This window comes from Podarcis gaigeae (assembly GCF_964106915.1).
Source record: "Podarcis gaigeae genome assembly, chromosome: 15".
Classification (NCBI taxonomy): domain Eukaryota; kingdom Metazoa; phylum Chordata; class Lepidosauria; order Squamata; family Lacertidae; genus Podarcis; species Podarcis gaigeae.
The window spans coordinates 13106427-13133143 of NC_139692.1; the positions used below are offsets into that span (position 1 = coordinate 13106427).

At 42.6% G+C, this 26717-nt stretch overlaps 1 protein-coding gene across 2 annotated transcripts; it reads right to left on the reverse strand.

Annotated features, from left to right (window-relative positions):
- Positions 1-133: 133 nt before the first annotated feature.
- Positions 134-25385, reverse strand: PANX3 (pannexin 3). 2 transcript variants are annotated; one of them, XM_083713707.1, is made up of 7 exons: positions 24222-25385; positions 20079-20221; positions 17792-18006; positions 13711-14366; positions 6573-6877; positions 2967-6523; positions 134-994 (listed from the first exon to the last, which is right to left on the reverse strand). In XM_083713707.1, exons 1-5 carry the CDS (start codon positions 24400-24402, stop codon positions 6843-6845), a joined length of 1230 nt encoding a protein of 409 aa, XP_083569833.1. In that variant the 5' UTR covers positions 24403-25385; the 3' UTR covers positions 134-994; positions 2967-6523; positions 6573-6842. The 2 variants fall into 2 exon arrangements, with proteins under 2 accessions (XP_083569833.1, XP_083569834.1); XM_083713708.1 differs by lacking the exon at positions 134-994 and having other exon boundaries at positions 4888-6504; positions 6567-6877.
- Positions 25386-26717: the final 1332 nt, after the last annotated feature.

The window sequence follows — 26717 nt, forward strand, 5'->3', positions numbered from 1 at the left end:
CAGCAGTTCAAACAGCTCTTTTCAAGCACAACTTAAAGGAGTCAGTTCAAAAGTTGGGAATATAGCACTTTGGTTTCCTCAGTTGTGCCTTTAAAAATAAAATTTAGGAAATTAAATGCCAACAGTGTGTTGTTGTAATGTTGTACTTTTGAATTTAATAGCAAACAAAGTCAGAGAGTGCAGGAGTTAGAGATGGCCGCATTCATTCTATTCTGAGCGTATTACACCTATGTTAAAATTAACACTTGCCGTTTTATACAGTCACAGTTTACATTTGCAGCTTGAGTGAGGTTGCAAACATGAGTTTGTGCATTTCTCATTACCCTAATGGATGTGTTTAGAGGCGTAAGTACTCTGATCTGTAAACAGAAGACTTAACACACGTTATACATTTGCACACACAGTTGCTAACCTATACATACCTCCATAGAAAGTAGAATGGGGCTTACTCTCAACTAAGTGTATATAGGATAGCAAACTTTTGTTCCCTCCATAGAAGTTAGCACCACTGAACATAGTAGGACTTCACAGTAAAAACTATTATATAAATATAATTGTGATTGCAATCAGAACTTTCTGGTGACCTGCAAAGAATCACACTACAAAATATACATGATTTTAAATTTTTATCTTGGAAAATATTAAAAATTTTGGTAAAACTGCTGTATGCAATCCTGGGAGTAAGCTCCACTTAACCCAGTGGGACTTATTTCTAAGTGAATATGCACAAGATTGAGCTGCAAATTGTGAACGTGGCAGCCTTATTGACAAAACAGACAGAAGATTTAACCTCAGCAAATCCTGACTCTGTGATGTGTGACAAATAACAAAATAAAGAATGAAATAGTTAGCAGTGGAGCCAAAATGCCCCAAAATGTAAAAGGCACAGCCAGCTCAGAACTTATGGAAGATAAGCTGAATGACCGTTACTTTTATTTTTAAAACATGAATAGGATTCCAGAGCAGTGTACAATTTAGTGGGCACTTTAATTAACTTGTTTAATGGGGTTCTGCATAGAAATGCCACTGTATTTTCACACTTTGGTCCTAGCATTTCCCCACACACTCATTATCTTCCTCTAATGTTTACAAGTCGGTGTACAAAGTGGCACACTATTCTTTGTTATTATTTATTCTTCATTTCTTAACCACCCACCTTGGTGAGGTCCCAGAACAGATTGCAACAATTTAAAACTACAGTGTTAAAAACAGGTTGCTGTATTTATAAGGACTCTTATAACGTATTAGTGACTTTGTTTCTCAACTCCATTATCTAATACTTAAGTGTTTATACAATGCTTGAAAGGAGAGGAGCTGGGAGAGCTTCCAGACTGTTACTAATTTCAGGTGGGATGCAATCACATGCCAACAAATGTGAATAAATTCATAATACAGTGGTACCTCGGTTTAAGAACTGTCCTGTTTACGAACAATTCAGTTTATGAACTCCGCAAAACCGGAAGTAGTGTCCTGGTTTGAGAACTTTACCTCAGTCTAAGAACAGAATCCAAATGGTGGAAGGGCACCGGCGGTGGGAGGCCTCATTAGGGAAAGCACACCTCAGTTTGAGAACCATTTTGGTTTAAGAACGGACTTCCGGAACAGATTAAGTTCGTAAACTGAGGTACCACTGTAAATAGGTCATCTGGAAGTGCCCTGGACTTCCCATTTGCTGGGAATCCGCACATAAAAGCATAAAAGACAGGTGCTTTGCTTTCAGATGCAGGAGCAACAATCCCTGGTCACTTCCACACAACCAGTTTGCTGAATGTTCATCTTGATTTGTTTGCAAGGAGGTAACAGGATGTCGCATGAAGCAATTTTAATCCTGTACTTTTCAATCCACTTTCAGTGCAGAGAAGTCCCGCAGAGTTTATTAAATCCACTTTAAAGGTGCACCCTGAACTGGACCGCTTGAGGTGAAATCCCATCGGCCAAGTTGTAACAGTGGCAGGACCCAGGGGAGGGGAGGGGATTCTGTGGCCCTCAAGACGTTGCTGGACTCCGGGTCCCAGCAGCCCCAAACAAGAAGGGCCAACAGCCAGGAATAGCCGTAGAGCATGGGTAGGCAAACTAGGGGCCGGATCTGGCCCAATCGCCTTCTAAATCCAGCCCGCGGACGGTCTGGGAATCAGCGTGCTTTTACATGAGCAGAATGTGTCTTTTTATTTAAAATGCATCTCTGGGTTATTTTGGGGGCCTGCCTGGTGTTTTTACATGAGTAGAATGTGTGCTTTTATTTAAAATGCATCTCTGGGTTATTTGTGGGGCATAGGAATTGGTCCATTCCCCCGCCCCAAAAAAAAATAGCCCGGCCCCCCACAAGGTCAGGGACAGTGGACCAGCCTCCTGCTGAAAAGGTTTACGACCCCTGCCGTAGACCCACTCCCTGGGTTAGCAACCTCTTCATGTGGACAAGGCACTCTGCCCATGCTCGGGAACACTTGCCCTCTCCTGCCCAACCTGAAGGCGACATCACAAAACGGCTCCCTGCACTCCTGTCCATCTTATCTCCGCCGGCAACATCTGGGGTTTCAGAGTGGGCAGGTACAAAGCATTGGGCTGGTCGCTTACCTGAGCCTGCCTCTCAGTGTGGTGACACTCTTTAACACGTGTGTGTGTTTGCACGTTTGAAACTAGCTGCACTTGTTTCTCGAGATGCCTGCTTTGGCCACGGTGATAACATGGCTGAGTTACATCCCATTTAGAACCCCCTTTCTCTGTGGGGTTGCCATTGAAAAGCCCTTGGAAACTTCAGTGCGGCTATGTTGCTGCGGCCAGATTGCTGATTAGCTGGTTATACATAAGACAGAAAATACTTGTTAGAATGGCTCCACTGGCTACCAACATTTCCTGGCACCATTCAATGTTCTGGTTATGACCCACAAGTCCCATTTATGTCTCAGGGCACAGGCTACCTGAATAACCTTCCTTATTATTTATTGAATTTATATACTGCCCTATACCCAGGGCAAGTTCACAAAATAAAACCAAGATATAAAACCACAAAATACATAATAAAAATAAAAACAACAACCTAATAGCCCCCCATTTTTTTTTAAAGGGCATAGGTTTTAAATCCTTACTTACTTACTTACTTACTAATTAATTATACTGCCCTTCGTCCATAGATCTCAGTGTGTTTCACAGCATAGAAGTACAAGGTAAAAAAACAAAATACATATTTAAGAGAAGAACAGGAAGAAAGCAAAACAAGCCAGCTACTTTGAAGCTCTTTGGCACTAGTATATGCTTTTGGAAATGTGTACTTGTTTTCAGACAGTCTTTCTTCAGATTGTTAACATTCCCTGAATGTTGGGCATTCATTATGAAATATATATAGAATCTTCCCCCCACTCTCTCTTTCTTTGATCATGATTGTTTAAGTTCATTTGTCTCTTGAGTAAATCTAAAGTATAGGTCCGAGGCAACTGCAATCAGAGAATCGGGGGGAAACATCCTGGATGTGGGTCATTATTTTCCAAAAAGACAAGCATGCATATGTACTGAAAGAGATTTTAAGACTCTAAAAACAGTTCAGGGAGAAGAAAATGTCTGAGGATTTATTCTTCTCGGCAACAGACTTGGCGTCCTTGGCATCCCGATACAAACTGGCAGCTATTTATGCAGTCAAGGGGAAAAATCTAACTGTTGATTGGCTGTAGAGCAGCCCATTTCCCACAGGAACATTCCAGAGAAACTAGTAACAAGAATGTCATGACATTTTGTGTTCTCCCAGGTGCAAAACTTTACTTTGCCTCTTATTATGACGATCACATGGTGCTGCAAAAGCAACCAAGTCAGGCCATCATATGCAGTGCCGGATTTACATATAAGCTAAACAAGCTATAGCTTAGGGCCCCACTCTCTTGGGGGGGGGGCCCAAAATTTAAAAAACTGGATGTACATTTCCAAAGTATACATCCAAAACAAATAAAATGGCTTTAGATACCTGTTAGGTCTATAAAGTACCATACAGCATATATTCAACACAAAAAACAGGGACAATTTGTTGTTGACATAGGACAGCTGGACATATAAAGGGCCCCATTACCTTCACAGTAGCTTAGGACCTCATCAAACCAAAATCTGGCCCAGAGGCTATGGAGATCCTGGCACCAACATAATATTGACTGTTTCTCAGGATCACAATGTTATGGAGAATATGGCAGGCGTTACCAGGGCTTTGGGCTAAAACAGGTGTAAGGTAAAGGTACCCCTGACCATTAGGTCCAGTCGTGGACGACTCTAGGGTTGCGGCGCTCATCTCGCTTTATTGGCCGAGGGAGCCGGCATTTATCCGTAGACAGCTTCTGGGTCATGTGGCCAGCACGACTAAGCTGCTTCTGGCAAAACCAGAGCAGCGCACAGAAACACTGTTTACCTTCCCGCCGGAGTGGTACCTATTTATCTACTTGCACTTGACGTGCTTTCAAACTGCTAGGCTGGCAGGAGCAGGGACCGAACAACGGGAGCTCACCCCGTTGCGGGGATTCGAACCGCTGACCTGATCAGCAAGCCCTAGGCTCTGTGGTTTAGACCCGTGTCCCTAAAACAGGTGTAGTGCAACATAATACATTTGTTCATTGCTTCCAGAACAGAGCTGAGTTGGCACTTCAAAGGACTCTTGCAGCCTTGTTCCAGAGCTACAATAAATCGTACCTCATAGAGTAACACATATGCCCAGGGATTTTTCTCAGCCAGAACTCACAGGAACTCAGTTCTAGTTCCTCTCAGGTGGGTGACTTTTTCATTATAACACAAGGGAGGTGTTCATGGTGCGTTCCAGCACCATTTTTCCTAGGAAAATAACACTGTATACACCTCTCATTGAAAAAGCATTAAATGTATGCCGAAATGGTGAAAATGACCAGGAGGATCAGAAACCAGGAAGATAATAACTTTAATAAGGAATGGGAGAAGTTTATAAGTTACCTTGGAGAACACTGCAAACAACTAAAAACATTGGCAGGATTGTTATAACACTTGTAATGTAACAAGAACTATGGCAAAAATCAGAGTTTTTAAGAAAAATGGAAGAAATTATAAGATGCAGATGAAAAAGATTAACAAAGGAACCCATTTAGGGGGAATGGAAGTTAAGGATTCAGTGAATCCTATTTTGTTTAAGATTATGATTGATATTTCAATGTAAATATTATTTGTAAAACTGAATAAATTTTTTAAAAAGCATTAAATGTGTAGAGTGACTCTGTTCCTTTTGGGTTGTATTGCATATTGCAATACCCTAATTTGTCACTGGGCTTCAACTTCAAAAAGGGAACATTAGGATGTACATCCCTTTCTGTCACCATGGGGGAAAAACCTGGCTGCAGCCAAAAGCTGTAGAAGTTTCTCCAGTAGCAGATCCTGAGTAACTTGACTTCACCACTGAAGTAGAACTGATTGCATGCCTGCTTTGCAGGAGCAGAGAGCCAGCCTTTCGCACGCCAAAGAACTGTGACTGTTCCTGTTGTGCTAACCAGAGCAGAAAAGAAGGAACAGCTTGCTCTTGTTGCTGGGTTCATTGGATTTGAGCACATACACGGACTGCTGCTGAGTAAGGTGTTTGGAGGAGCAGATGCACAGCTTAAGGATAGCATGCAAGCAAATATGCTTTGGTTTATTTCCCTTCCGCTGTCTGCTCTTGAGATCAGCGTAAGTCTTGTGATCGTGCGTGTGAAACAATCTCTCAGATTTTATACTTGAAATCCCCCCCCCCCAAAAGTCCTCTTGGTTATTTACCAGGGATAGGCTATTAGTTATGTTTTTTAAAAATAATGTTTAAAAACATTATAATATGTTTTTTTCGCACCCTAAAACAACTGTCTTATAAATTATTAAACTTTCCTAGATATATTTCTGGTTCTGTTTATAACAAGTCATGAGATAATGGATTCTCAGCTACAGTGGTACCTCAGGTTAAGTACTTAATTTGTTCCAGAGGTCCGTTCTTAACCTGAAACTGTTCTTAACCTGAAGCACCACTTTAGCTAATGGGGCCTCCTGCTGCTGCCGTGCCACTGGAGCACGATTTCTGTTCTCATCCTGAAGCAAAGTTCTTAACCTGAAGCACTATTTCTGGGTTAGCGGAGTCTGTAACCTGAAGCGTATGTAACCTGAAGCGTATGTAACCTGAAGCGTATGTAACCTGAGGTACCACTGTATAGACTGGACTAGTGTTTAAGATGGAATATATGGATTACTTTGTGTTTCAGGTTGATGTGAACCAGCTGGTAACATGGTTTCTACATCAGAACTAGGTCAGACAGGAGCACGGTCCCCCACTGATCAGTGTGACATTAAATTTAATGATTAGCTTGCAGAACAAATACAGCAAGGGAGACAATGGGCTGTAGGTAAGGTGAACATTAGCATACAACATAAGAAAGCCACTTTTTTTTTTCATGGACACGCCGTTGCACCTTCAGCAGGTTAGTAACATATATTAAACAGGTGAATCACACTTCCTATGGTGGAAAAATTTGATCTGTTGCAGCGCAGCTTAAAAGGCCCAGGACAACTGGCAGCCTAATCTTATGAGTACATTAAGCCTCAAACGATACAAAGACATTTGCCAGCAACTTATAGCCAGCGTGCAAGAATCGTATTCCAAATATTAAATTCTGTGGACTTTGTACCCAATAAGCAAGCAAGCACTTAGGATGGTGCAGTCCTGTACCAGGAAAACATGATACAACTTAGAATCGCGATGAAAGCACACAGCACATTGCTGTAATAGGATGGGGGCACCGGCTGTCTTTGTGTTCTAGCACTGTTCATCAGTCCCATTTCCTCTGCTGTTGGCTGCCCTGTCTACAGTCCGCTGCCAGCTGGGCGTGTCAGTCTTCTTTAGATTCCAAGGCAGGCTTCATTTCTAGGTGCAGGAAAGAAAAGATTGTGTCAGAATGATACTGTATCTTACGGACAATGGACAATCGACAGGTGCCATGCCTGGAGAGGAAGAGGAGGAAGGGAAGAGGGCACGGTCAGAGCACAGAGTTAAAGCCATGCTCTTATCTGCCTCTTCTTTGCACCTGATCAGCTCAGGAGACCACAGATGAAACCAAAGCCGGGCAAGATCTTCTAAATATGGTAGTGTGCAGTACAGGAGCACCCTCTTTTTACAGTATATGTACTGTGCATGCAAGTAAATACACAAATATCAAGGAACCAGGTAGCACAGGGGTAATAATAGATAATAATATTTTTTTATTTATACCCCGCCCTTCCCGGTTAAAAAACCGGACGCTAACAACAAATTTAAAACACTTAATTGATGCAACAAAAAACAGCATAAAATGCAATATAAAACGTGAATAACAATAAATTCAGAATTCAAAAATCAATTTAGGGGGGAAATCCATCCAATAAACATTAGATGATGACCAGGGCTAGTTGGCTAAATTAGTCCTATTTGGGCCAGTGTGGAGACCAGGGGAGAATAAGTTGTGGGATCCCAGAGAGGGTAATCTTCATAAAAAGGGGAGAGGGAGGGAAGGAAGGGGAATAAAAGATCAGGCTAAGTTCAAGCTGAAAGCCAGGTGGAATAACTCTCTCTTACAGGCCCTGCGGTAGAGAAACTTCCAGATGTTCAATGGCATCTCCCATCGCCCTCAGGCAGCATGTCAAGGATGGTGAGCATGGTAGTCTGGAGGTTCACAGGTTCTCTACTCATGATGTAGCACATAGCCTGCCATTTCCCATGTTACAGCAGTTGAAGTAACATGTGCTCAGGTGCACATGGTTCCCTTGCCTGCTGCCTTCATCCGTTGTACAGTAGTACCTTGGTACTCAAATGCCTTGGTTCTGAAACACCTAAAACCCGGAAGTAAGTGTTCCAGTTTTCGAAGGTTTTTCAGAAGCTGAGCGTCCAATGCAGCTGTCGGCTATTGTTTCTGAGGCGCCTGCACCAGTCAGAAGCTGCGCCTTGGTTTTCAAACGTTTCGGAAGTCAAACGGACTTCTGGAATAGATTAAGTTTGGCGCTTTTGTTTTTGCTAATTATTTTGCGTATTATTATTTTTTGAGGCTTTGTTTTTGTGACTGTGTGGAACCCAGTTCAGCTACCGATTGACTGATTGTGTAACTGTGGAAATGGATAAAAGCCCCCCATTCAAACAATGACTATCATCAGTGCAGGTAAGGAAAAAATAATAATTTTAATTTTAATCATCTACGATACTGTCTTACTTATTTTATAGTACAGTACATTGATTATTGCTTTCATTTTATGGTCTCAGTGGTCTCTTTAGATAGTAAAATTCATGTTAAGTTGCTGTTTGAGGGATTGTTTTTAAAAGTCTGGAACGGATTAATCTGTTTTGCAATACTTTCTGTGGAAAAACGCACCTTGGTTTTGGAACGCTTTGGTCTGGGAACAGACTTCCGGAACGGATAAAGTTTGAGAACCAAGGTACCACTGCCTACTTGTAGCACTCCTGTGAGGAAGGTTAAGTAGACAGAGAAACACTGGACCCAGATCACCCAGTGAGCTTCATGGGTGGAAATCTGAACCAGGGTCATCCTAGCCCTAGCCTGATAGTCTAACCAAGGGCTGGATCATCTTTTTCAGCTGCATTCTCTTATGGGGAACCTTCGGAAGAATTCATGCCAGTGGTAGAGAGAAAAGCCAAACAGGGTGACCTGAAAAGCATGTTATGGGAGTCAGGGACTATCTATCCTTCCAGCAAGCTGGCAAAGCACTAACTGCTCAGCTTTTCAATTGCTTAAAGAAGCCAGAACGACCTTCGCTTAGCCAAGCCTTTTCATTTTTTTAAAAAAAGATATTTATTAGAGTTTTCAATTTTAATACAATAAAAGTCAAAAAGAAAAAAGAAAAAGAAAACAAAAATACAAAAATTTAAAAATAATTAAAAACACAAATTTTCCATAACTTATTTTCCTTTAACTTATTTCCCAGACTTCCTCATACCTCCCTTTTTTGTATTCCAATTCAAATTGTTAGTTCAGCAAAGCCTTATCAATAAGCTTTAGCCTACTTCTAAACCTTTTTTCCATATTCTCTTAAACATTACAGCTGGAAACCACTTCATTTATACCCGACATCGTTCTAACATTCATTGATTTTGCAATATTTCTGTAAATAGTCTTTGAATTTCTTCCAATCTTCTTCCGCCGACTCTTCTCCCTGGTCTCGGATTCTGCCAGTCATTTCTGCCAGTCCCATATAGTCCATCACCTTCATCTGCCATTCTTCCAGAGCGGGTAGATCCTGTGTCTTCCAGTACTTTGCAATGAGTATTCTTGCTGCTATCGTAGCATACATAAAGAAAGTTCTATCCTTCTTTGACGCCTTTTCAGCCTGCACACCCTACCAGGGAGAGGCAACTAGCCTTAAAAAAATAAAAATAAACCTCTGTCACAATTCCCAGAGAAATAGCAGAAAAAGATTCTCCTCAGTTGGCATTAGCTTTGCTGCTGGCAGAATCTTGCCTTCAGCACGGCAGCAGGCAGCTACTGGCGTAAGCTTTTCAGTGACACATTTGTTCACGCTACGCTGTTCGTCAACAAGACACCTCTCTCCCACTAAGAGCTAACGTGAGAGTGATGCTTTTTTTTAAAAAAAAAGTCTGTATATTTAATGTATAATACAATGCAGAAATACATATACTGTGGTTTTTGTAAGGTTACAGCAGACTAAGCCCATCACATGGATGTGCATTGTCTTGATATTTATCATTCCAAAACTTAAGAAACATCTCCCCATTCATCTGTTTGGCCGATTTGTATGTGTCCTTTGAAGGTACTATGTTAATTTTATCATCGTTCCAATAGGCCATACCTTATCAGTCCAATCAAATAAAGATGGTGTATTGCTCTCTTTCCAGTTTTTTGCTGTTATCACCACTGTTCCAGCTATTACTAAATTGATAACTACTTCCAGATTGTGGTTTTTAAGAGGCCTAAAAGTTCGACATTGGGATGGATCCAGTTAATAATGAACAATTTCATATCCTCTCCTTTTCCTCCCTCTATCTTGCCGCTCACCAGTGTTCCAGGAGGGTTTCCTGAGCAGGTACAAGTTTTTAATTTGTTCTTCATGTTTAACTCCCATATTCATAGCTGTGTTAGCAGTTTTATCTATTGCATCTAATAGGGTTGTCATGTGTCCTCTTTTTCCAGGACATGTCTTCTTTTTCATAGGTATGCAAGATGAGAGTCGTCATAGAAATCCATTGTTAAAAGTAGAAGTCGCCAAATGTGTCCTCTTTTTTCGTCTTCAAAATGCTCTACTTTTTCCCTCCAAGGTTTAAAAGCTTTATCAAACTTATCTGCGAGCTCTGGCATAAATGGCTGAAGATGCTTCATAAACCCTTCAGCACTCAGGGGGTGGGGGGCTAATTTGACAGTCATTCACACCTCCAGCACCAACCAGCAAATTTTGAAAAGCTAGTATCATTAGATCAAGTTCATCACTTTTGTGGAACTAATTAATCTAAATTGTGTCAATTGGATTTTGAATAAATTGTTACTGTTGTTAAAAGAATTTTAAAGTCTCAAATATAGAATAAAGGTAAAGGTACCCCTGTCAGTTAAGTCCAGTCACGGACAACTCTGGGGTTATGACGCTCATCTCGTTTCAGGACGAGGGAGCCGGCGTTTGTCCACAGACAGCTTCCGGGTCATGTGGCCAGCATGACTAAGCTGCTTTTGACAAACCAGAGCAGCGCATTGAAACACCGTTTACCTTCCTGCCAGAGCGGTACCTATTTATCTACTTGCACGTTGACGTGCTTTCGAACTGCTAGGTTGGCAGGAGCAGAGCCCGAGCAACGGGAGCTCACCCCGTCACAGGGATTCGAACCGCCGACCTTCTGATTGCAAAGTCCTAGGCTCTGTGGTTCAGCCCACAGCGCCACCCGCGTCCCGTAGCAAACATAGACAAGGTGGTAAATAAAGGATTTTGCACACTTAAACACGTGTGGCAAGCTGGATTGCTTGTGTTCAGCAGAACAGGGTTTTTAATAATAACAGGGACTAGCAGTGTGCCTTCCCTCATTCATAAAGTGGTACCTCGGGTTAAGTACTAAAATCGTTCCGGAGGTTTGTTCTTAACTTGAAACTATTCTTAACCTGAAGCACCACTTTAGCTAATGGGGCCTCCCGCTGCTAACGTGCTGCCGGAGCACGATTTCTGTTCTCATCCTGAAGCAAAGTTCTTAACCCGAAGTACTATTTCTGGGTTAGCGGAGTGTGTAACCTGAAGCGTATGTAACCCGAGGCACCACTGTATTTCTCTTTAGAGATGAGGTGGGGCATTGCTGCATCCAGGGATCATGCTGTTGCTCTGTGCTTTGCTGCACGTAGCCTTGGAGCTGCACTCTGAAAGGAAACTGTTTCCCCCAGTTAACGAAAAGAACGGCAAGCAGTCACACTGCACTGGGTTTTTCTCCTTCCTTGACACTTGCCATGCAAAGTAAATTTCCACAGCTTTCCACAAATTCAGGAGGAATTGAAACACCCTGAATCCTCTCTTATACTCAACTTCTTTTTTTAAAACAGCAACAACAAACAGTAGTTGATTATGAAGCAGTTGGAATACACACTGTGGAGCCCCTATTGCACGAGTTTACACAAGCGAAGCCCCACAGTATACTTATGTAATTATCATGTGGCACAGAAGAACGTCTCTCCAAGGCTTTCAGGTTAAGAACAGACCTCCAGAACGAATTAAGTACTTAACCTGAGGTACCACTGTATAGTAAATGGACAAAAGTACAAAGATCCACAAAACGTTTAGGGATATGTGTACCCCTGCGTGCCCCCAGAAAAAAAAGCATGGGCTACAGGCAGGTCCCAGCATAAGTTTTAAAAATAAGTTTTAAAATAAGAAAGCAGTCCACATTGTTTGCCAATGTTTAAACCCACATGGTGCAACACAAATAGAGGGGTTTGGCAACTTGGGCAAATGACACACATAGACTTGCTGATTTTGCACATAATATATTTGTGATATAAAATTGTGCCCTCTTTTTGTCACTCTCTGTTAAATTTCCAACTGTGCACTAACCACCGAACAGGAGAGGGACACATGGAGCTGCAAATAAGGATGGATGGGTGAATTTCCCTTTCTCAATTTTCCAGTCTTAAATTCAGTGCTGCACATTTCCATATCTGTTTTTTCAAAGTCCTCACTGAAATTCATCGGTGAATCTCTCCTAATAGTTTATATGCGGTTTTGTGTGAAGTTAACTTTGTGTAGCATTTAAAGGTACCCACAGCTAAGTCACACTTTCAAAAATGTTATGTGAACCAAAACATAACCATATTTTGTAATTTGCGTTTCTCTAAATTTTGCATTTCTCCAGTCCAGTAATGTGTACAAAAATGTACATACAAGGGTAAATTGTGCAGATACCAGTGTACATAACATTCAAATATGCAATATCTTCTGCAGAATTGCATATGGCAAAAATGTCTATATTTGAATAAACCTGCTGGTGAATTTTCATGACTACTTTTTTCACAAATTGCAAACAGATGTTAATAATTGGAGAACTGAATTTAAAAATGGAAAAATGAGAAACTGAAATGGACAGATTTGTCCATCTCTAATAAATCTATCTGGTCACTCCTTTCTTTTCTTTCTAAATTGCTAGCAAAAACTGCTCTGTTTACCCTGACTTTTGATGGTTAGCAGAAATGTTTTGTTTACTTGGTGCCTGTTTTGGTTGGCAAATAAAAGTGTTTCAGCTGTCTAATTTGTGGCAACTTGTTTTATGAGAAACTTGCTGCTGCACAGATGGCATGTGTATCTTTTGGTCTTAGTGATTTCTTCTTAGCTGCCCCATTCAGGGGAGAAAGTATGCAAATATTTTCATAAAGTAATGACTAAATAAAGCAGTGTGCTAAATTAGACTTCCTTCATAGTAAACAAAGAATGCTAGCAGACAGGGCTTTATATCACAAAAGGGTCGTTCAGATCCATTTTTTCTGCATACAAAATTAATTTCCTAGTTCCCATGCATTCTGTTTTGTTCAGGCTATAGCTATGGCTATTATTCCACCGCTTGTCATCAACTCCAGTCTGGGCCAGCCCACCTATTGGGCAAGGTGAGTTAACTTGAGCGGGAAAATCCACAGGGGCAGCAGAGAGCTAACAGACTCTCACTGGAGACTGTCAAGCCTATTAGTCCAAGGACATGTAGAGCTAATAATAATAATAATAATAATAATAATAATAATTTATTTATACTCCACCCTTCCTGGTTCAAAAGCCAGGCTCAGGGCGGCTAACAACAAATTTAAAACACTTTAAAACACTTAATTATAAAAGCAGCATAAAATACAGTATAAAAACATGAATAACAATAAAAATCAATTAGATAATCCCCAGGGCTAGCTGGCTGAATTGATCCTACTTGGGCCAGCGAGGAGGCCAGGGGAGAATTAGCTGTGGGGCTAAGGTGGCTACACAAAAAGCACAATGGTTGCAAGATCAGCTTGCAAGATGCGAAAGTGACCAGGGGGAGAAGTTGGTGGAAACCTTAATTGGGAACACCTTCATTCCGAGAAAGGGTGCTTTAAATGTTAAGGGACTCTTTTCACTTTGTCCTGCTTATCTACGGCCAAAGGAGGGGAGGAAGCTGAGTCCCCGATGCCTGACAAGATATGAACAAAGCTGAGTTGTGCTGTGGTCTTTGTCCACAAATGTTAGAAAGCTTGGCTTTCTGCTGGTATCACTTACCAATAATTTCACTGTTGTGATGAGGTGAGTTTCCATTGGCACAGAGATTCTGCTTAGGCTTCGACATCTCCAGACCAGCCAAGAGGGTCATAAAATCCACCACCGTGTCAATGTCTTCCTTATCCGCCCTGACATCCCTCAGAGTGCACAGCACGCTCAGCCTGCTGAAGGACTTGACCTCCGAGATGTTGGCGCGCAGGAACAGCAAAATGATGTTCAGGTCGTTCAGAGGGCAGGTCAGCATCTTCCTGCTGAGGAGGTCAAAAGCTGGCAGCATCTCGTAGATGGATAGGAGCCTCTTGTCCCACTGGCACAACTGAAGCAGGTGGTAGATTATGACGGGCCCCAGAAGGACGTACACGCACCCGATGCAGATGCTGGTCACCTGGAAGACAGTGAAGAAGACGAGCTTGCAGGGGACTGAGCCTGGGATGTGAAGCTCATCTCTTAGCAGGCCCACCTTGATGGTGCAGCTGAACTCATCTTGGAAAAAGACGCCCACATGGAAGTAGGCCAAGTAGAAGCAGGTGGCAGCGAGGAGGAAGAGGAGGAGGAGGTTCCTTAGCACGTAGATCCCAACGAGGTAGTAAGAGCGCTGCTTGCAGGTGAGGTATCTCTCCAATAACGGGAATTCAAAATAGCGTTCCCTACGAGCCCTTGGTGAGAGAGGAAGAAGAAGAAGAAGAAGAAGAGTTTGGATTTGATATCCCGCCTTTCACTCCCTTTAAGGAGTCTCAAAGCGGCTAACATTCTCCTTTCCCTTCCTCCCCCACAACAAACACTCTGTGAGGTGAGTGGGGCTGAGAGACTTCAGAGAAGTGTGACTGGCCCAAGGTCACCCAGCAGCTGAATGTGGAGGAGCGGAGACGCAAACCCGGTTCCCCAGATTACGAGTCCACCGCTCTTAACCACTACACCACACTGGTGTAGTGAAACAAGGACTGTTTACCGTTATAGCTGGAAAAGAGCTTGGATCTATAGATCTGGTCAATCAGTGGGGCTCTGCCTTACAGGGGAGAGAACATGATCGAGGAGAGGCTGCAATGGTTAGACAGGTAATTTTAGGCTCTGGAGTTTGGACTTTAATGGTTTTACCAGGCGGGTGGTGGTGGAATTCTTTAAATCAGTGGTTCTCAAAAATTTTCCCCCACAGACCACTTGAAAATTGCTGAGGGTCTTTGCGGACTACTTAATGTGTCATCCCCCCCTTTGGAAGTTGCAGCAATTGTAATTCACTGTGCTCAATGCTGTATGTTTTTGCATTGTATTTTGTTGCTTCTTTTGCTTCCTATGTTGCATTTTATTAAACAGTGATACCTTGGTTCTCGAACTTAATCCGTTCCGGGAGTCCGGAACGTTCAACTCCAGAAACCGTTCAAAAATGTTTGACTCCCGAAACCGTTCAAAAACCAAGGCACAGCTTCCGATTGGCTGCAGGAGCTTCCTGCACTCAATCGGAAGTCACATCAGATGTTCGGCTTCCAAAAAACGTTCGCAAACCAGAACACTCATGGTGTTTGGGAACTGATTTGTTTGACAACTAAGCCATTCAGGAAGCAAGGTACCATTGTATTACCATATGAATCCTAAGGATTTCGGCTTGTAATACCATCAAATGCAATATAGGAAATAGAAGAAGCAATAAAAATACAATGCAAAATCAATCTGGATATTTAATGTGGACTCACTTAAATGAAACTCGCAAACCACCAGTGGTTCACAAGCCACAGTTTAGGAACTGCTGCTTTATATTGTTAATTACAATCCTATCATTATTGTTATTATTAAGCCAATATATTGTTATTAATATTAATCCAATTTCTTACCCACCAGTCACCATAAGGGTCCAGGGTAGGTCACAACAATTTGAAAAATACGGTGTTAAAAACAGTTGAAAGTAAGTTACAGTCGCAAGAATAGCATGGCAATGTCTGTTGCTTCACTTATACTGCACATTCAGCCAGTTGAGGGACCTGAACTTCTGCCCAAAATCACTTCCGACAATTGCTCTCTAGGAATTTCTTGGAGAGGGAGATGCCAGGGACTGAACCTGGAACCTTCTGCATGCAAAGTGGGTGCCCAACCACCTCGATTACAGGGGTGCCAACTTGAATAAAATATTGCGAGGGTGGGGTGTGTCATTTTACATTTCTTAGTGCAGAAATTATTGATCTGATGTGTAAGAGATCTTTACTATTCTAATTAATTCAAGAGGGTTTTGGGTTCTTCTGGAAGCTTCTCTGTGTGAAAGAAAAAAGCAGAAGGTTCCTTATGTTTGAGTTATTCCTTCCGAGAAGCTGAGTACAGCTGGCTTAAACTAGTTCTGTTATCCCTCTCAGTCAAGGTCATGTTGACTATAAAAGTAAGGCCAGAAGCAGCCTGGGTTTCACTTTCTCTTTCAATCTCTCTTTCCTTCCAGTGTGGTGTTCTGTATATAGTATGCTTAGTGTTAAGGTTTAATTATAAGTTATTGTAAATTTAAATCAAGTCTGCTGCAACTGGATTTCTTATGGAGAGTGCCAACCCTGAATGTATTGGATTTGTGACCATTGTGCTCATTTGCCTTCAGTAGCGGTAAAGGTCCGTATAGTTAAAGCCATGGTTTTCCCAGTAGTGATGTATGGAAGTGAGAGCTGGACCATAAAGAAGGCTGATCGCCGAAGAATTGATGCATTTGAATTATGGTGCTGGAGGAGACTCTTGAGAGTCCCATGGACTGCAAGAAGATCAAACGTATGCATTCTTAAGGAAATCAGCCCTGAGTGCTCACTGGAAGGACAGATTGTGAAGCTGAGGCTCCAATACTTTGGCCACCTCAAGAGAAGAGAAGACTCCCTGGAAAAGACCCTGATTTTGGGAAAGATGGAGGGCACAAGGAGAAGGGGACGACAGAGGACGAGATGGTTGGACAGTGTTCTCGAAGCTACAAACATGAGTCTGACCAAACTGTGGGAGGCAGTGGAAGGTAGAAGTGCCTGGCGTGCTCTGGTCCATGGGGTCACAAAGAGCCGGACACGACTAAACGACTAAACAACAAAAGCAGTAAAGCTCTGCTTGATGAAATACAATTGCCTCTGGTCTAATTTTGGGGGATCCTGCAACGTGTTTAAGTTTTTACTCTGCTAACTATACATTGGAATCTACTCTGGATCTATACTGAGTAGAATTCCATGACAGGGGGTCCACATACGCCATTTGAATGACAATGCCCATCACCTCTGGGGGCCCCTGGCAACCTCAGATATTTTATGGGGGGGCTGAAGAGTTCTTGGCCCCTGGGAGTTGGCCCCTGTGCTTGGCTACATCCCTTCTTCTCAGCCATCTGTTTGTCTATTTTTTTTATTGGAAATTTTATTTACAACATAACATAACCCCCCATACAGAAATCCACCTTCATTAAATGTAAACAAAACATACAATAAGCATAACATACAACAATACAAACAACCAAATAAAAGACTTCCTTTATCCTGTATCTGGCGTCCTTATTTACTTCTTATAAGCTATTTCCTTTATGAATAATTATTAAGATTATTAAGTTAATTTTAACTTAAATATCCACAAAGTCTCCTGCAGACATTAATCGAAACAAGTCCAGGTATGTATTTTAGGGCACTGTTTTGTGAAGTATTCTCTGCATTTTCCCCATACTTTTTGAAATTCTTGTCTAGTGTGACCTCTAATTGCCTCTGTTAATCTAGCCAGTTCAATATACTCTAAAAGTTGTCTTGCCATTTCTTTTTTGTTGGCACAATTTCCTTTTTCCAGTTTTTATCAATTAGGATCCTTGCCGCTCCTGTGGCAGAGAGGAATATTTTCTGATCTTCTTTTGCTATACCTATGTCCGTTATCCCTAGTAGAAATGCTTTTGTATTTTTCATAAAGTTATACTTAAACATTTTTTTAAGCTCGTCTTATACTATGTTCCAGAAGCTTTTGATTTTTTCACAGGTCCACCAAACATGTATAAGTGTCCCCTCTGTTTTACTGCACCTCCAGCACAGATTTGTTTTTGTCTTATACATTTTAGCTATTTTGGTAGGTGTTAAGTACCATCTCTCAGCCATCATTTTGAGCTTACTTGTCATATTCCTCCCATAGCTCTTCTGGGTCGGTACCAGACTGTTGTAGTTTCACCATGTGCTGCACTAGGCGGATGGAACGGTTGTAGGATTTGTCCAGCTCATCAATGATGAAGAGCAGGTCGCAGTTCAGCGACGAGGCAGCCGCATATCTCCAGAGCAGAGAAGGCAGGTACATGGCGACTGCAATCACCAGCAAGGAATATGGGAAGACCTAGGTGGAAAGAGAAAAGTACAGTAAGAACTGCCGAGGAATCGGGGGCGTGGGAGAAAGAAATATGAGGTATTGGCCCAACTTATTTTTCTAGAATACTCTTCTCCAGGAGTTCTTTACATCTTGAAAAGGGAAAAAGAAGAAGCTTGAAATATACTGGGAGTCGAGAGTGGATTTCATGCTCTTTATTCAGCTCATAGTGGTGAGGAGGAATGGAAGTTCCCCCATGTAAAAATATACATTATTTACACAATGGGCCCCACGTGATTGGCTAATTCCGGGATTCACCTCTAGGCCAATCAGGTTGCAGATTCATTTCCACCTGGAGCTGGATTGGGTGGCTCCTGTGGACCAATCAGACTGCTGCATTCTGGACCCTATTGTTCTAGGACCAATCAGACTATTGCATTCTGAATCCTATTGTTCTAGGACCAATCAGACTGCTGCCTTTTGGATCCTATTCAACTCAGTACATAACAAAGCTCATTGCATAGAGCAGTGTTTCCCAACCCTGGGTCTCCAGCTGTTTTCAGACTACAATTCCCATCATCCCTGACCACTGGTCTTGCTAGCTAGGGATGATGGGAGTTGTAGTCCAAAAACAGCTGGAGAACTAAGGTTGGGAAACACTGGCATAGAGAAAGGGGCAGGGCCCAAAAAACCAATAAGAACATACGTTTTAAAGAAGATTGGAAAACGTTTATTGAATATATGGGGGGAAATTGTGTGGACTTGAAAACACTGGCAGCATTCAGATAAATTCAAGAGTGTAAATACGTTTTGATGGATGTAATAATGGAATACTGAATGGTTTAGTTTTTATAAAATATGCAGGGATTTATGCTATGTAAAATGAACCATGGAAAGAGAAGAAGGGAAGTCATGGATATTTTAGGGATGTTTAAATGAGTATTCTAAATTGTAAAACAGAAAATGTAATAAAAATTTTATATATTTATATAAAAGAGAAAAGGGTAGGGCCATACTGCTGGCCCGCACCACAGTCTTGTATTGACAGTCTTGCCTTGCCGCCAGCCCCCATGTGATAAGTCCACACCTTTTGCAAGGTACCCCTACATGTGAGCAGCAAAGATACTTCCTCTTCAGACATCTGCACTTAGTGTAAATAATGGAACCTTACAAAAAATATACTGAGAGTGTGCTAGAACCACGTTATTCAACCTTGGGTTCCCAGATGTTGGCCAATGTTGTGCCCTCCAGATGTTGTGCAACAGCTCCCATCATCCCTCTCTATATAAGATTCCTGGTAAGATCCCTTCTTGTCCCTCTTAAAAAGAATAGACACGGCAATCTTATTAAAGTGAATACAAAAGTAGTTTACTCACATTCATTCAGTTCACAGTTTGATCCCTGAAGGCAGACATATGTTACAAAAGTATATTCATATGTGGAACTATCCCACAAGGGAGTTAGTTCCTAAGTGACTGCATAGAGAAAAACAAAAATGGAGAAGAGAGGAGCAAAAGAAGATGGTGTGCTCCTCTTCCTTGCTCTTGTTACCCAGGCGGACTAGGCCAGATTAGACCATGCTCACATCTAGTCACATGCCGAGGAAGTTTGTCCCAGCTCAGGAATGTTGTACTTGACTGCAATGTGTTTTACATCCCACAAATAGGACCCACATAGGGGAGGATGGGAGTCCAGAAGATTCCTTGGAATCTTGTTTTTATGATTTATGTTTGATATATCACTGTGAAATTTTAAGTTGAAAAACCAAATAATATTTTTTTTAAAAAAATAGTAAATATACCATATTTTTTGCTGTATAAAACTCACTTTTTCCCTCCTAAAAAGTAAGGGAAAATGTGTGTGCGTCTTATGGAGCGAATGCAGGCTGCGCAGCTATCCCAGAAGCCAGAAGAGCAAGAGGGATCGCTGCTTTCACTGCGCAGCGATCCCTCTTGTTGTTCTGGCTTCTGTGATTCAGATTTTTTTTCTCTTGTTTTCCTCCTCCAAAAACTAGGTGCCTCTTATGGTCTGGTGTGTCTTATAGAGCGAAAAATACGATAATAACCCTTCCTTTGAAACACTAAGGTGCCCCACCCTGATACCTTGAGGACCCAGAGAGATCTGGATTGAGAGTCTCCCATAGTATCGTAGTCATGGTGAAGCAAGGAGTCCCAGCACACAGCGTCAACGTAGGCCGATTGCTTCCCTGTGAAGTTGGCGGGAGAGAAGCAACTGATCTGGGAGCCTGGAGGGGAGAACAAGGGGGAAACAGAGCCATTAGCCTCCAGGGCTGTTTCTGCTGGTACTTCATCCAGCTGTTCCATCAAACTGCAGGGAAGGTGGACGCTGCTTCATTCCAGCAGTAGCAGCCTTGTGACTCAAGCAAGCAGATGGTCTTCCTGGTCAATGAGGAGAACGAGTCTGGTTCTCCCAGCCAATACTCCTCCTGATCAAACTGCTCCCCATCATGTAACCCCAACTGTGTTTTTTTCCTAAAAAATATTTAGGGGTACTCTCATTTTGACTCAAGGAGACCACCGTTTTGTAGTTCAATTCGGGGGAAATAAATACAGTGGTACCTCGGGTTAAGTACTTAATTCGTTCCGGAGGTCTGCACTTAACCAGAAACTGTTCTTAACCTGAAGCACCAGTTTAGCTAATGGGGCCTCCGGCTGCTGCTGCGCGACCAAAGCAAAATTTCTGTTCTCATCCTGAAGCAAAGTAATATTTGCGTGGCAAATTCCCGCCCCCTCCCACAGATGGAGTAATAAAGATACCGGACACCAGAATTTCGGTTAATGGGCGTAAATGGCCACAACTTTATTGATTACAGGTAAGAGCGGTATTGGCTTTTAGGCATTGGCCCTAACAGACTATCCGGTCTAACCGCGAAGGGGTTAATCACCACCAGGGGGAGCCCCCGAGATGCACATCCCTAGGCGCTCCCCAAGGGGTTACCGCTCAGGAGTGCGCTTTAGGCCCTAGCCTCCATAGGTTTCGGACGAGGCGATGCCCCCCGGAGTCCTTTAACGAACTACCCTTCAAGATTTGGGGGAGGTGATGGCGTTCCTGCCCCCCGACTTCATTTGCATAACAATACCCCTGCCAATGCCTAACCGCCACACGAGCCAAAACCGCAGCTGCTGTAAGAGGGAAAAGGGGCGAGCCAGGGCTGCCCCGACCTTAAGTGCCCCTGGTAAGCCCGCCCCACTAGCGCCGGCCAATTGGCTGGCGCTGAAGGTGATGAATATTGATGAGAGAGGGGAATCCCTGAGTCCCGCGGGGCTGACGCCAGCCCCTCGAGATTGTAGTTGGGGGCGTGATCCCCGCAACCCCACCCCCTCTTGAGATTGGTAGTGGTTTTCTGGGTTAGCAGAGTCTGTAACCTGAAGTGTATGTAACCTGAAGTATATGTAACCCGAGGTACCACTGTACAGTAAATGGACAAAAGTACAGTGGACTCTCGGCTTGCAAACGTGATCTGTGTAGGATGCACGTTCACAACCCACAATGTCCACAACCTGCAGTGGTGTGTCTGCGCATGCGTGGGTTGCAATTCGGCACTTCTGCACATGCGCAAAGCGCAATTTAGCACTTCTGTGCATGCACGACCGCCAACACCTGGAAGTTACTCGTTCCGGTACTTCCCAGTTTCAGAGGTCCGTAACCCAAAAAAACAACCTGAAGCTTCTGTAACCCGAGGTATGACTGTACAGTGGTACCTCGGGTTAAGTACTTAATTTGTTCTGGAGGTCCGTTCTTAACCTGAAACTGTTCTTAACCTGAAGCACCACTTTAGCTAATGGGGCCTCCCGCTGCCGCCGCACCACCGGAACACGATTTCTGTTCTCATCCTGAAGCAAATTTCTTAACCTGAGATACTATTTCTGGATTAGGGGAGTCTGTAACCTGAAGCGTCTGTAACCTGAAGCGCATGTAACCTGAGGTACCACTGTACAAAGATTCACAAAATGTTTAGGGGTATGTGTACCCCTGCGTAACCCACAGGAAAAAAAGCATTGGCTGCGTTACATTAGCACAACCAGCCTTTGGTGACGGCCAGCCCATGGAGTGACAGTTCACATGCCAAAGTTCAACGCTTTGAGATTTTCTCCAGGCCATTTCGAAGGGCGAAAAGTGGGGGTCATGCTGGGGCAGAAAGAGAGAGGTTGCTGGATTTAGGGAAGCAGGGGCAGTAACCTCAGGCAAAACAGCAATGTGCCACCCACACCCAACCCTTCTGCCGCCACTGTAATGGTCTGCTCTCGCCACACTCGGCGAGAGGGGGAGCGTTCTGCAAGATCTTCTTGCTCATCTTCTCCGCTACAGGGGCCCTGCAGATGTCCTTTTACAGCAGAGAAAGGAGAGGAATTAAGGTTGCTAGTATTTCCACGTGCTAAACAAGAACCTACAAAATCTGCAGTTCCTATACCAATACATGAACTGAGACAAAGCACTGTCACACAATTTGCACTTCTAATTTTGAAATGCAATTTTTCCAGCCATAGAATGTGTTCCAGCCATAGAAAGGTGCATGTGAAAATATATTGATTGATTGATTGAATTTATATAGCCGGAATTTATATACCCGGAGGTTTCAGAGCAGTTCACACAAAAAAATCACAATATATAAAGTCAAAATAAGAACAATAACCCCCAAAAGAGCCACTATATAGGATATAGTGAAAAATAACACAAAAGTGTGTTCTATTGGGGGAAATTCTGAGTAAACATGTATGCCATTGCATCATTAATCTTTCTGAACTCTGGGCTCCCCTTCTGAATGTATGCTACCTTTTTCACATACAAACCCTTGCTGCAACAAATTGTCAACCATCTGTTCCCCATGCAACAGGGAATTACAAGGTATTACTCAGCCTAAAAATTGGGAAATTGCTTTAGAATTTATACAGAATGTCTCATTGGACCTGAAATTGATACTGAATCAGCAAAAATTAATATTTTTGAGTATAATGGATTCTTCAACATCTGTATAGGAAGGCAGTGTCTAACACATATAGATGTTGGGGGTGTAATATTGAGAGTCCCCTTTAAGGCATATGATGTAGGCTTTTCCAGTGATATATTCCTTTTGGGATTGAAGCGGTATTGGCAAAATCCTTTATATTTGCAGGTGCCCGTGTGCCTTTAAATGATACCTCTGTGGTACAGGGCTTAACAGATGGAAAACAAAAGTGGATTTTGCAAGCCCTTGTGGTGGCTAAGACACTTATACTTCCAGCCTAGAATAGTACATATCCATTATCTCTTACATTGGTCCGAGAACCTTACTACACTGGATACATTTGAACATATTTCATATATAGGAATAAATTCCATGTGGATTCCTATTTGAATACCTGGAGCTTTTACATTAACTTGCATGCTTCATTTAAGATTTGTGTTCTGGTGGTCACTGCATTCACAATGTGAAATGATGGTCTATTATTATTCCGGTAGTATTATTTTCTTATTGTTTCTCTTTTTCCTTCGTCTCTTTTTCTTCTTTATTTCTATTTTTATAAAAATATTCTTGTTAAATTCGCATATATTTTTTTAAAGGTTTTAAATTGGAATTGGACCAGAGTCCTAAGGAAGAGAGATGTATAAATATTTATACAAATGTTTTCTTAATTATCATCTGGTGGAGCCAAAATTTATTGGCTGAAGTTTCCAAAATTTGCACGTAAAATTTCAGAATAAAGTTCGTAGTTCAGTTATGAATTTTTATTTTCAAATTTGAGTGCTTTAGGCTTCTTGACATAACTCTGGCAAGTGCTGAATACAGAAGCACACAAGACATGAATATCTAAATAGTATTGCACCCCAACTAACAAATACTAAAATCAAGTATCCCAGTGCATATATAGTCCATAAACAATTTAGTGAATTATCTAGCAAACATCTGAGTGCAGAAAGAACATCTAAAGGTGTTCAACTTTTTGCAGAAATGTTTTTGGAACAAATGAATTTCAGCTTGAGAACAGAGCAGGTTAGATTATGAATATTCATAATCTTATATATTCATATGAATATTCATAATCTATGGTTCAGAGGCATTTTGGACTAGAGACAGACTAGGGTGCATTTAGTTCCCGTTGTAATCAATGCCACTAAATTTTTCACATCGATTTTAATTCATAGGCCCAAAGTGCAACTAACGCAGAGTGGATACAGCCCAGTGAGACTATATTTTAACTAGAACCCTGGAAGAAATAGTAGTAATAGTAAAGAAGTTAACGTACCCGATGAAAATTCCCGCGCAAACGACAGGGACACGAGCAACAGGGGCAGCCCCACAGTGACAAACTTCACAATGCGGTCACACGAGAGCTCCAAGCGAAGCCCCTTTGCCCTGGAGCCATTCGGATCCGGAAGCAAAGCATCCGAGAGCATATACTCGCCCGCGGTGTGTGCGATCGACATGATACTTTTTGGCTGGGCCAAGCACAGGCAAGAGGAGAAGAGGCAGCTGCTGCGATCACACTGCTCACAAACGGCATCTAAAAGCTTGACATTTGCCTTTGCCAAACTGAAAGCTTTATTTGCAGAGAATTAAGCACCGGACAGCTGCAAATGACAGCCTTGGATGTTTGCGAAAGGGAAGGGTAATTACAAGGCAAGCCGGTTTCTTACAAAGCAGCAACTGCCATCGGCCCCAGAAATAGCGCAAGCAGCATCGGAGCGTTGCGATTGCCAGGGACACCATGTACCTCCGTCTACCACAGGCATAGCATGGCAAGGCTGGGTCCTTGTGGTTTTACATCTCTCTCTCATAAGCAGATGTTATTTCCAGCAAGCATCTGCAGGAATGTGGGGCTGTGGATTTGGTTTTACATGCAGGAACACGCAGGGGTGGGCTTTCAGGGTTAGCTGACTAGTGGGAATCGTGGACCACGCTTGCATTTTCAGAGCACAGCAGTGGCTTAATCACACGCAGAACACCTGCATTCAGGGAGTATTTTTAGCCCTGTGGGATACGCAGTGGGATTGGCAAAGCCCTTTCCATACTTGATATTAAAAGGCAAACTTTGTGGGTTTTGCAAACCCTATAGCTTCAGGTCTTCAATAGTAAATTGAATGCAGGTGATCTGGAGAATTGATCCTTGGGTGGAGAACATCAGGGGGCCAAATGCAGCCTTCCATGCTCTCTAACTGACCTGTGGGACTCTACCGCAAACACTCTCTTCTCAGACCTCCCTCTGCTTTGCAGGCTCCTTGTTTTTGCCTGGCTGGAATGAGCCTTTTGATTGCTGGATGGGAGGGTTTAAAGGGGGGATGTTTGAATATGAAGAAATGAGCCTACTGTGCAGAGACAAAATTCATATTTGTCCCACCCACCACTTGCGCATATGGATGCTGGGTGATTGTTCAGAAGGGAATGTGGCTCTCAGGCTGAAAAGGGTTCCCCATCCCTGGGACAGCAGGATAAAATGTTATTTTTGAAGAAGAGTTTGGATTTGATATCCCGCCTTTCACTCCCTTTAAGGAGTCTCAAAGCGGCTAACATTCTCCTTTCCCTTCCTTCCCCACAACAAACACTCTGTGAGGTGAGTGGGGCTGAGAGACTTCAAAGAAGTGTGACTGGCCCAAGGTCACCCAGCAGCTGCATGTGGAGGAGCGGAGATGCGAACCCGGTTCCCCAGATTACGAGACTACCGCTCTTAACCACTACACCCACTGGCTCTCTCAATCAATTTTGATTGACTGAAATATTAGAAAGCAGCTCAGTTTCAAACCTTTGCTCTAGCCTGAGGCAGCACTAAGCACTACTACTTAGCATTTGTCATTATCATCCTAGCTACCACCCTGTAAGGTGCCAGAATTATTATTCCATCCTGTTGCAAATGGGGAGACTGAAGCTGAGAAAAGGTGGCTTGTCTGTAGCCATGGCAGAGGAAACAACTGGGAACTTCCAGATTTCTAGCTTAGTCTCTTAACTGTTCTACCAGCTACTACCAAAGCTAAAGCAATGTCCCAACCTACCCAAACGTCTCTCTTTACCAGTAGAAGTCAATGATGGGCCAGGTGGCTCTAATGCAGTATTTCAACACTTTCAATACCCAGTTAAAACATTTGGAGAGCTCAGCCACTGTCAGCTACATCCAAGCTACACATGCAGATTCATAAGGCTAAGCCATTTGCACAGCTGGCTTCTTGCAATGAGTACAGAGGCATCCATCCCTTCTGAAATATCTGCTACCTCCAGGACATTGCCCACACACTTATGCCGCCAAACTGGGAACCAGTATTTTTGTTCTGGTTAAGACACTGGTTTTCAATCCAATATTTGCAGCATGTTTCAGTGTCCTACTAAATCCTCCCCTCCTGCAAAACTTTTCCTTAAACCTACTCTCCCACCCCTGGTAATCTCTGTCCTGGACATGTACACTGTAGGGTATGGGATGAAGCATGTCCTTCATTTAATTAGGACACTGCCTAATATCAGCGCCAGCATAGAGATTCATAGGAAGAAGCCACAACAGCTGATACTCAAATACTACTACTAAAAGCATATCTCTTAGAACACTGTTCATCAACTGGTGGGTTGCAACAGGAACACTACCATTCTGTAAATTGATGTTAAAAGATTAAGAAATGAATCCCCAAATTAAAGTTTGGGTTAAAAGTGAGTCCTGGGTCTGAAAAGGTTGAATATACATTTTTCAGAAGACCAAATCTTATTGAGAGACTTCTCTCCAAGAACCCTTCAAGGTGCCTTGTAGTTAAGAGTTGCATTT

Excerpts from the sequence above, each read along its gene's own strand:
- PANX3 (XM_083713707.1), bottom strand. The coding sequence starts at position 24,402 with ATGTCGATCGCACACACCGCGGGCGAGTATATGCTCTCGGATGCTTTG. Across the intron at positions 18,007-20,078 it reads GATCTCTCTGGGTCCTCAAG|GTCTTCCCATATTCCTTGCT; the intron begins GTATCAGGGTGG and ends CTTTCCACCTAG. Across the intron at positions 6,878-13,710 it reads TCACAACAGTGAAATTATTG|AAATGAAGCCTGCCTTGGAA; the intron begins GTAAGTGATACC and ends TCCTGCACCTAG.